The sequence below is a fragment of the Parambassis ranga genome, chromosome 19 (assembly GCF_900634625.1).
Source record: "Parambassis ranga chromosome 19, fParRan2.1, whole genome shotgun sequence".
In the NCBI taxonomy this organism is placed as follows: domain Eukaryota; kingdom Metazoa; phylum Chordata; class Actinopteri; family Ambassidae; genus Parambassis; species Parambassis ranga.
Window position 1 is genome coordinate 12,295,665 of NC_041039.1, and position 12,025 is coordinate 12,307,689.

Here is a 12,025-nt window from a genome sequence, read left to right on the forward strand (position 1 = left end):
GATTTAGGACAGCAGGTCATTTTAATGCTGCAGCTAAGCAATGTTTAACTTACACACTTCATTAGATTTGTGGGGGGAAATCCGGAAAATCATTTACACATGGATCCTTATTCTTCTGTTACTTTTTAACCCTTATGCACTGTTCGGGACATTTTTGTTCTCTGAGAGTATTTTTTTTTAATTTTGGCCATAACTTTGTCAATATGTGAGCAAATTGAATAATTTTTGCTCAACAAGCCTAATTTTACATACATTTTGTTAATATGATTTTAAAATTTTTCATAGGTCAACAGTACACTGTGGGCAAATTTTACCCCCTTTCATGTTGTTCAGGACAAAAACGTCCCCTAACTTTAATGGTTTTAAAAATATATCAGATAAATATTTTTTCGATTTTTTTTGCATAGACCTTTTAATTAACTTCAGTTCTAATCAAAAGTATTGAAAAAATCATTTTTCCCCAGGATTTTAACCCTCTAATCACCAATTTTATAAGGGGTGATGCTGAAAATGGGGAAAAAAACACACAAAATGGCTCATTTTTAATAGTAAAGGTGAATGTGGACTGGATTTTTTTAACCTTTATTACAGTCTTGGTCATGTCAAACATCAGTAAAAAAATTGACTTTATTGCATTATTATAGTTTTTGCACACACTGGATTTTCATTTTTTCTCCCTAATGTGTTGTTCGTGGCCATTTTTGTCCCATAGACTTCCATTATAACCACATTTTTTGACTGCACAGCCATGGCACTACATAATCATGCATTCTTGACTGTTTACAGTCCTACCAACAGTTTACCCTGTTGGTAGGAGGTAAAATTTGTGATTTATACAGTTTCAATTTATAAAATTGGTGATTAAAGGGTTAAAATCCTGGGGGAAAATGATTTTTTTACTACTGTTGATCAGAACTGAAGTTAATTAAAAGGTCTGTGCAAAAAAAATTAAAAAAAATATTTATCTGATATATTTTTAAAACCGTTAAAGTTAGGGGACGTTTTTGTCCCGAACAACACATAAGGGTAGTGTTTGCGAACGTTGCACAAGGGTTAAGTCACTCACAGGTTCAGTTAAACTTTTCTTTCATGATCATGAAGATGATCAGAAACCCTAACATGTGCACGGCCGTGTTCAAAGATTATAACCAAAGATCTCATGATTAATCTCCTGAATGTGATCACAAATGTAGGATTGCGAGGTTTGGCCCTCTGGTTTAGGATGCAATGCAGAATTTAGCCGCGAGGTGTCAGTGTTTCCCCGTGATTGAAGCATAAAACTCATTCACAGATGTTTTGTGTTAAAAAAAGAAGATACTCATAGACTGTGAACACTGACTGTGTTCCTTCACTTCACTCAATCCATCAATCCACACTCACTCCAGTACAGTGAAATAACGCCTGCCATCCTGTCTGATTTAACTTGCACACAGGTGTATGGCAACTTGACTCTAAATTATTGGACACGAACCGTTTTCCCATTGATTTTGTACGACGAGAGATCAATTAATTAGTTTGGAGATGTGTAGCTAATAGGTCTCACAGGCTATGCGCACAGCATGAATAAAAAAGGATTTAATTACCATTCGCCTTTTCACGCTTGAAAACAGAACAGTGTCCGTGACCTGTGGTTGAAAGGAATGTTAAATACAGGCTTATCAGTTAAAGTGAGCTGTTTTCTTTGCAGGTGGAAAGTACAGGCGGGACCCGTGGCGCGTCTTTTACAGCGCCACGCGCGCGCCACGCTGAGGTCACATTTCAGCCAGTTTCAGGAACCGAGACCCGAGACTAGGAGTGACCGTCCTTACTGCACCTATTCATGTCTTTAACATTCAGTATAGGTCAAGCAAAGAGAGAGAGAGGGGGGGGGGGGGTAAAGTAAAACCTGGAGGAGCAGGGATATAACAGCCAGCCAATCAGAAATCCCCTCAGGCGTTTAAAGGGATGGTGGGCAGTCTCTCGGGCTTTATGAGCGACTTATTTTACAACCGCCACACATTCTCACGTTTGACCTCCAACATAGACTCCATCTGATCCGAGTCTGAATGCGCTGATCATGGATCTGTCCTAAGTGCCGCCTCTCTTCTGTCTTTTCCCCCTTGCTGCTGCTGCTGGTGCTACTGGATGCTCCTCGCCCTCCCCCGCTACTTGTTGCGCAGAGAGTTGATGCGCCGCTGACTCCTCGGAGAGGAGAGGAAGGGACGGACTGCAACAGGTGCACACACACACACAGTATCTCCTCCAGCGCGGCTACACCGGAGGTAGGGAAATATACGCATCATTTGGCAATCTGTGGGGCCGATATATCTTGTTGTGTTGGATATTTTGTATAAAATGTTTTACACTTGGTGATTTATTTGGCATCTGAATGTGAGAGGTGATTCTAATTAATTTACTTCCTTTACTTTTTCTCTTTCACCTCCAGACAGTACTGAACTTTAAATGCCAGTTTAAAGACCATTTGATAGTCTTCAACACGGGCACGAAAGCCAGGATGCCGGTTCTGACGAGCCCCGACATTGCCAATAAGTTTAAGGAGAAATGGCTGGCGCTATACCCAGAGGATCAGGTCACTGGGTCTGACTCTGTCCCCCTTGACGACAGTCTCACCAGCTTGCACTGGCTACAGAATTTCTCCATCCTCAGCGCGGACCCGGAGCGCCCCAACGGCGCAGGACCCGGGTGTTCGTCCACCCAGCAACACCTCTTTCTTAAACGCCTCGGCTTTCCAAGATCGGGTACCGATTCTCCGTCCAGTCCTCCGGCCGGGGACACCGCTGCTACCGGTATGCCTCTATACCTCGGGAGCCCTGTCACCTCCGGCAGCGACTCCACCACGGCCCCGCTGTTTTCCAGTTGCGCGCATACCACATCGGGGTACCCACAGATCCCAGTCCAGGCCAGCCCGCCGGTGGAGGTTGACTACAAAACTAATCCTAAAGTCAAACCGCCGTATTCTTACGCCTCTCTCATCTGCATGGCCATGCAGGCTAGCAAACAGCCCAAAGTGACTCTGTCCACCATCTATAACTGGATAACGGAGAATTTCTGCTACTACAGACACGCGGAGCCCAGCTGGCAGGTAACCGAGACCGGATAACTTCTCTTCTATTATTTATGAGTCTGATAAATGGTGAGGTGAGGGAGGGAAGGGTGAGCAATTGGCTCCAGTGTCACCATCGCACACCACATCTTTAGGCCTGAGGACACTAGGCCAGGCCTTAACTTTATAAGTGTGTGCAAACAGAGATCACATATGTTTTATCTGAAAATCTCCAACCGAGTTTTCCTCTTCAATATTAGTGTCTCATTTCCAGCTTTGATGATTTCCATGACAAGTGTTTTTCTAATTCAAGAGTATCTGAAATCTCCATCCTCCTCCTGGAGAGTGCTCATACAGGTTTTTTTTGTCTGATGGGAATGGTGATGGGCTAGAGAAAGCACTCTAGTGTGTGGTTGTGTGTGTGTGTGTGTTAATGAGGGCTCCTGAGAGAGATGGCAGCTAAGCACAGCTGATCATGTTTGAAATGCACAGAGCTGCCTGTTACTAGAAAGCCTCATTAGGTACATTTGCTTTCTTATACAAACAACAATAGCCTCAGCACCCACCCTCCAGTGTCCTTTCAAAGTGGCATTTTAGTTTTTGCATGACTAATTTAAATGGTCTCAAAGCCAATGAGTTCATGCTGAATCCTTTTTTTCTCCTGTCTTTATCACAGAACTCGATTCGTCACAACCTGTCCCTCAACAAGTGTTTCAGGAAGGTCCCCAGACAGAAAGACGAGCCGGGGAAAGGAGGCTTCTGGCAGATTGATCCTCAGTACGCTGACATGTTTGTCAATGGCATCTTCAAACGAAGGAGGATGTCAGCTAACCACTACAGCAGCAGCAGCAGCAGCAGCAGCAGTAGCAGTAGCAGTAGCATGCACAGACAGAGCAAACTAGCTCAGGGTTATCTCAGTACCCAAAATGGCTGCCCTTACCAGGAGGTGGGCAACAAACGGAAGCACCTGCCCTCCAAGAGCACCAACAAGGCCATGAGGGCCACAGAGTCCCCTCTGTTAGCCACAGAAGCCAATAAAGCAGACATCCTGAGGGGGGACTTTGACCTGGCGTCTGTGTTCGATGACGTCCTGAGCGGAAACTGTAGCACCTTTGAGGATTTGGACATCAACACGGCGCTGAGCTCCCTGGGCTGTGAGATGGAGGTTTCCATGCAAGGGAGACAGTACTCGGCAGGGCTCGTGAGGTGGTGCGTAGAAGGGGACATTATAAGTCAGAGCCAGCACATGAACCAACACCCATCCTACGGCTACATGGACTTAAGCACTGCTTCTATGGCGATCAACATGGGCGAGCTCCATGTGATTCAGCAGCATCCACATCATCAGCAGCATCATCAGCTGGACCAAGACCAGCTCCTCCAAAACCACCACCAGCTGCAGCATTTTGATGAGCCATCCGCACTGTTCCCAGAGCAGTCAGAGGAGACAGTGCTGCAGCCATGGGGGGAGATCAAGGAGGAGGAACAGGCCATCCCGCTGACTCTGGATCAAGGTTTTGGTCTTTGTGAGGGATTCTTCACAGAGATGCAACCATGGGAACGAGTGGAGAGCTACCTGTGACCTTTGACCTCACACTTACTGACACATGATGTGGAACTCTGAATGCAGATCCATCTCTGTATTAACTGGATGGGTACTGACAGTTATGCTGCAGCTGTAATTTATTATCGGACATTTAACATCAGATTTACCTGCAAACACAGCTAACAATGATGTCATTGTTCTGACTACACTAATAAACTTCCATTGTTTCTTGTGGGTGTCAGATGGTTTACAGGAAGCAGTGGGTAACATGATGCAGCACTGATTAGAACAAAGACTTTTATTCACCAAATGACATCACAATCAGTAAAATCATGTGATGGGAAGCAGTGACTCTGTGCACCAAACAGGACAAATGCTCACCCTTTAAGTTAAGGCTCAAATCTGAGTGCTGAGCTGGACTGAACTGCATCAGAGGAGGACAACCTATCCACACTCTGTCAAAGTACTATCCATAAGCAAGCACTGAAACTGACACAGGACTCTATTGTGCTACATTAGCATTAAAATACTTTTTTTTTTTTTTAAATTTTACTAACATGCAGTGAAATCAGCCATTCATCTCAATTGTCTTGCGTGGTGATGAAAGATTATCAGAGCAAAATGTACTTTAAATTTATAGTTTGAGATTAGAAATCATTCACTTATGAAACTGTTATATAGTCAATTTAATATATATTCACTAAAGTATATAGCATGAAGCTAGGCAAGAGATCATCTGTCTACAGTTATGTATTGCAAAGCAAAAAAAAAAAGGAAAAAAGGAAACCGAGTCATGAAATTATGCACTTTGATAGGCCGCAGTTTTAGGAAAGCAAGACAGCTTTTGTTCAGGATTGGTTTTATTTTTTCATGGTATATTAAAACGTTTTTGGACCATAATGGAAATGATGCACATATGCTGTAATCAGTCTCTCACTCTGCAATAAGTCAAAGTGGCAAGCGTTCATTTGCTTAATCGGTTTTTTCCTTTCAAATATAATCGTAAGTGGGACTTCTGTTGATGATACTGCGCCAAATTTGTTGATAAGGAATATGCATTTTATTGGTGTTGCTGTGTTGATTCTTTCTACCCATTGTGCAACTGGCCACTATTTTTTTCGGGAAGAGGCCTCCTAGTACTACTATGACTAAAATGGATGTAGCATTTGTTGTGCTTCGTTTCAGTTGAATCAGATTTGCTAGTGTTGCAGCAGAGGCATTTTAGAAACATGTTTATTAACATCATTGCCACTGACTCATTGTTATGAGGCTCTAATCTACGGTTTTGATCAAGTGGAAGCTTTTTTAAATTTCATTCTGACCTGGTGATAGAGACAATAATTCTATTTTTAACTTCTTGCCCAGCTGTTCATTCTGCTTGATGTTGATTCAGGTGAAATCTTCAGAAAAACAGCCCGGGGCTCAAGTGGTATATATGAAATTAGAAGTCATGATTTCTGTCACAGGGTGATGGATCTTCTTCTTGATTACTTAGTCGTTTGTCTTTTTTTATTTGTGCTGTTTGGTTTTTACAAAATTAGGGATTTGCAGGTGGATCAAATTTAACTGTTTAAAGGCCAGACTTTCTTATTGTATATTGATTAATGTTGGTTGACATGAACTCTTTAATCTTACCATGTTATTTTCATTTGTACTTTTTTTTAAAGCTGTTTGAAAATGCAATCATGCCTTGATGCAATAAATGGTGTCAATTAAAGAACAGTAACAAATGCATCCATCCTTCACTTGAATATGAGAAAGTGGAACGCCTCCACGTGGTGTGGTGCGGTGCAGCGTAGCGCTGTGGTCGGGCGTATTGTTTGACTTTTTGTGCAATCAAGACATATAAGGTGTATCAGGGCTTATCATTAATCTTCGCAAAGAGGACTTGGACTTGGAACGGTGCAGAATCCCTTCCAATACAATGTTGTCCAGTCAAAACATTCCACAACAGAAGAACAGAGGAAAAGATCAGTTGCTTTTTCTAGCCAAAAAAGATCTGTACAAGAAGAAGATCATGATGATCCATCATTAGCAAGCTTTGTAGGCTGAACAAACAGGCAAAAGTGAGGACAGAGTTCATCCTCTGGGCACCAGTAACGTCTGGTGTACCAGTAAAGCTGCTCTGGATGTGGAGATGCAGGTTCAAGTGATTCACAGTAGCTGGGCATACACATGCAACACATAGTGCATTTAGAGTTGGTAAGCTAATTAATTGTTGTTGGCCAGGTTGTTCAAACAGTGTGGCCTTAAGTTCACGTTCTGAGATAACTGCAGGAACAGGCCATGCACATAATTATTAAATCCAAATTTGTAGCAAGTCCACATTTGCAGCTAATTAAAAGTTTTGATTGTGTGCTTCAGGGTCAAATCAATGAGAGGACAAACAAGTCTCTAATCAACACTTCTGTCGACACCAAATTATCGTGATGGAATTTAAATACACTGTACTGTACTCTGAATTAAGAAAAATAAGTCTGCAGGCAATTAAAGGGCCACACACCAAATACACACTTTAACATTATTTTATGTGCATCAGTGAAGATTTACAGGAGTTTACAACTACACAAGGAGGCCATTTGTAATGTAGTTCAAGGTCATATTGCATTCTCCAAACAGACAGACACAACAGTTAGAAAATGCCCTAAACTTTCTACTACATCCCTCAAAATCTCAAACTTTTTTTCCAGGTCTTATATGTTCTGTATGAAAATGTGCTTTTCCACCTCAAATCTCTTTTTAATTGAAAGTGTTAGAGAAAACGGGTGAGAAATGCGGCTTATCCCCGTTCCTCTCCCTGGCTTGCGGCTCCCACTGGCGACAGGTCATGTGTGGAGATCTCCAGGAATGGGTGGAATAACTCAGATTCCTTAAAACAGCAGGAAGTGCAGCCATGTTTGAGTCTCATGCATGTGACCCTGCACTGAAAAATCACTTAAAGAGGCTACACCTGAGGTTGGCTGGTGTAGAAGGTGGGGCTGGTGATCAGTGAATGTTGTAAAAAAAAAAAAATAAAAAAGCATCAGTGTCACTGTCAAGTGTGAGCTGGCATCTATTGTCTTCGAACCCGTGTGTGTGTGTGAACTTTCCCATTTGTCTCTGTTTGTCTGTGACCCTGTGCACATGTGTGGTTACATTATATGTTTGTATTGGTCCACAGGTTCCTTTGTCTGCACTCCTGTTGATGTGTGTGCCGCCTGCTGAGCGTGTGTGTACACGGCTGCGATCTGAACCCCGTGGTGGCCCAGATAACACTATCTCTGTGGAGCCAGAGCCCCGTGGTTCTATTCAGCATGGTGGATGAGAGGCTGGGACTGCCCAGCATGCGGACCTGCTGAAAGAAGGGGGAACAAGCTGCGCTGTCACTGTGGGCTAACCTGGCTTATAATGCTTTATAACCTCTTCTTTGGTGCCCCTCTGGGAGGCTCTGCATCAGTCTGAGCGTGTTACACAGAGGAGGGCAGAGAAGAGGGTGTAGTCTGTGTTTTATTGCCATCATGGCACCCTCTGGACTGCTTCTGATTAGAGACATGCATAAACAAGGTCAACCAGCTTTGCTAAAGAAGTGTCCCTCCCAGCATGACACAAACAGTGGGCTCACCGAACCATTTATTGGATAAAGCCACAGAGCTCTCTTTTATGGGCAGCGGCAGATAGACGACACATGATGGGGGTTTTCTACTAATTAGATCCATCATTTGTGGCACAAAGCAGAAAGTGGCAGCGGGGAAACACCTTAAGCCTGTTTTATAGCCCCTGAGGAACCCCCTGGGCACAAGAGATATCATGTACAGATAAGATCACCATGATAAATGAAAGAAGACTCAAACACATGTCAGGAAAGGTCTTAGGTCATCCCCTACCTTTCTTCACTGGTGGGAAATTGTCTTCCATCTCTGGTTTCTGAAGCCCTCATCACATATTGATAAGGGAAAAAGACTGGGATAATATTCAGTGGTCTGGCCTCTCTAGACTGGCTTGACACAAGAGGAGGGGCTTAGGCAGGAAATACACCTAAACAGTCTTTCCAGAAAGGCTGCTGTTTATGCATGAAATGCTAATGCAGCTTCCATTTAGATTGCCTGTTCCATTTTGAAAGGAACTGCGGATGGTAAATTAGAATAAAAGGGCTTAGGTGAGGGTTTTTCTTTTATTGCCAGGGATTATCAAGGTTTCGCCCACATGGCCTCGCTTACATACAATAAGAACAAGGTCAGTACTTAAAGAACTGATTTTTCTTCCACAACAGCTCTATTGGGTGGAGATAGTGTCTAGAAGAGGTTTTATTCCCTCTCTCGTGAGGACTGGATCTCCAATTTCCATGAACCCACATGAACACATGTGCTAATTTTATTCATTCACGATGTGCAGCACAGACAAATACAGGTGTGCAAATGAGTGCAAGACAGAGCCGGCAATTATGAAAACATATGGAGGGTTTTGAAGGCTGAACAGGCTGGCTTCTCTGTCAGCAGTGACATCATGAACCACATCTACTACTTTCCTGTGAGTGCTCTTAGTAACGTGGACCTTGGCTTTACTTCTGTGTTCTGGACATAAGTGTCAGAGTCGCTGTTAATCACTAACAGGGAGTGAGCTCGAGCTGCACATGTTCCCCTAGTGGTTTCTATCAGTCATAGAATGGGAGCTTTGTGTTGTCATGGTTCACTGAACTACCACTAGAAATGTGATGAGTGTCATACATCATGATTCTAATGTACTTTAAACGTATTTTATTATTATATGAAAATGTGTGCAAAGATCTGGCTTTTGTCTGCAATTAATAAGACTACTGGCATTTTTTCTATTATTGGACAATTGAAAAAGTGGGTACAAAAATGTATATATAAGTAAAAATGTCATCATGATTCCTTGTCAGGATTTAGCTGCATCTAACAGTGAAATTGCAACCCTTTGATTACTTTCTTCTTCCCTCTCCTAAGTTTAACCCTCCTAATTTCAGCAAAAAGACTATGAGCACAATGGAAACAGTATGCAGCTAAGTAATATTTGTCTGGAGGATTGTTTACTTGCACCAAACATGCCCTCACATTTACCTTAAATATTGTCAATGTAAATCGACCTCTGTCCGTTAGCGTATATGTCTTTTGGGCTGCATTAGTGCACCCTGCAGTAGTGAAAGACATTCTTGCCCCGTGCCTTCAGTCTCTGTGGTTGCTGTCGGATGGGAGGAGGGCACACACAATTACGCACACAGACCTAAGCTTGTCACAGATAACTCAGGCACACAGATACAACTGCATGAATCCTCAAATGGTAATGCCCACACACACAGAAGGCTAGCCAGAGGGCAGCGTGTCAGGAGGGTGAGCATGGACGAGAGGGTCGGAATCGAGCCAGGACAGCGCTGGAGCTGTGCCACTCACACAGCGTCAATACCAGAGCCAAGGAGCCAGAGCAGAAAACAAGTCTGGACCTACCTCCTCAATCTGGCCTGCTGCGCTGCCCGATTACCTGCCAGAAAACTCTGGGCTGGATCATTGTTGAGCTCCAGATTTCATGGTCACAGAGAATTGTGAAGGTATTGTCCTATTGAGATGAAGAATCAAGATAAAAGTTTATAGAATCTGTCTTTTTCACTTTTCTCCATCAAGGCCACTGACAAGGAAACTGAACTGAAAAGCAAAAATACATAAATCTATGTGCTGTGTGCATGTGTGTGTGAAAAAAAATCAGTATTCCTTGTGGGCAGGTGTGTGTGTGTGTGTGTGTATGTCCTTCCACCCCCATCTAATATCCAGGATCTCTTGAAGCCACTAGACTGCCTCCACCACACTCTCCTCCAGACACACACATACATACACACAATTCCTCCATTCTTTACCCTACGTCTGTGTGCTGCTGAGGGCTCTTATTTGATTAGCTGCGATTTGTTTTGTGAAGCAGTGGAGCATTTGGCTCACCAGGGGAGCTGTACACAACACACACACACATTGACCGACACATGTGGGGGTTCTCACACAAAGACAGGATACATGCACACAAGTCCACTTTAACCCATCCTTGTCTCCTTCCTATATCAGTGCCTTGAAGCACCGAACAGATTTTACAATACTCACATACAGTCACATCACAGAATGAAAACCAAATGTGAGCAAACACGTGAGGGTCACTGTGAGTCACCAGCGTTTGATTACTGGGCTTGACTTCAAGAAATTACCTCCTATTACATAAGGATGACTGCAGAGTGACACCCAATCTACCAGGCCTAAGCCGCACTAACTATTAACCCGTCAATAATGGATGTGAGGTCAATGTATTGGTGAGACAGTCAGAAAATAAAGGATGACACTAGTTGAATTTTGTTTGTTTTTCACTGTTACTTCTGATCTCTCACTTGTGTCTACTGTAATGACGAGCAGAAATTTCTTTCCCTTCCTCCCACTCTCCTTATCTCCCACACCCCTCCCCCCACCCAGCCTGTAAACCGCAAGGGGTTAATTAAAACTGATTAGGTCCTCAGAGACCACACCTGCCTCTGACAGGTAAGGTATCAGGCACACGAGTAGTGTGTATATGTGCATGTGTGTGACTCTGTACGAATATGTGCTTAGCACATCAGTCTGTTACTCCTCCCATTAAGGGCACCACGATGGCTTTCAATGTGTGTGTGTGTGTGTATGTGCACTTCTGAGACCTGCTATATTCATCTCAGTGCAATTTTGTGTAGATATTATTGTGTTTTCAGGACCACTAAAGAGACTGCACACTGGAACCAATCGCTTCTTTGCTTTTCACACCTGTCTGTCACATAAGGAGACACAGATTAATCTTCACCATCATTATCATCATCATTTTAACTATAACTGAGATTGTCACATATCATCAGTTTAAGTATCATCCCAGTTTTCATAGACTTTGATAGACCAAAAGCCTGCACACATCTCTGTAAGCAGTCAAATGCATGAATGAAACGGTGATAAAGGTTTCGATTTTGTGTGTGTATGTACAACATGTGTGTATATTTGCTGGCAAGTGAGGTGTTTGTGTGTAGAGGTAAGAGCTAGTGTTGTATAACAGCAGCTGGCAAGGGAGAAGAGCAGTGCCTCCACACACACACACATACACACACACACACGAACAGAGAGCTCCCGCTGCTAAGTTGGCAAGTAGAACAGTCAAATTAGCCACTGGAGAACAAAGTGATCCAGGACCTCCACTGGGAGAAGGTAAAGGGGGAAAAAAAGAAGTGATAGAAGCAAGAGACGGAGGGAGAGGTAAAGAACGAACATCGCATACATGACAGCGAGGAAGAAGATGACAGGCAGCACCGTGGGGTGAAGACATGACTGAGAGCCGCAAATGAGTTGGAGAAAATGAGAGCGAGGAACATGAGAGAGGGAGAAAGAGTAACTGAGAGAGGAGGAGACACACAGAAGAGGCTGACGCTGGAAGGAAATCAGAGTGTGATTTAA

The 12,025-nt window shown here is 43.3% G+C and overlaps 1 protein-coding gene across 1 annotated transcript; it reads left to right on the top strand.

Annotated features, from left to right (window-relative positions):
- Positions 1–2,494: 2,494 nt before the first annotated feature.
- Positions 2,495–4,625, top strand: foxj1b (forkhead box J1b). Its single transcript, XM_028430029.1, has 2 exons — positions 2,495–3,082; positions 3,720–4,625. The coding sequence occupies exons 1-2, from the start codon at positions 2,495–2,497 to the stop codon at positions 4,623–4,625; spliced, it is 1,494 nt and encodes a 497-aa protein (XP_028285830.1).
- Positions 4,626–12,025: the final 7,400 nt, after the last annotated feature.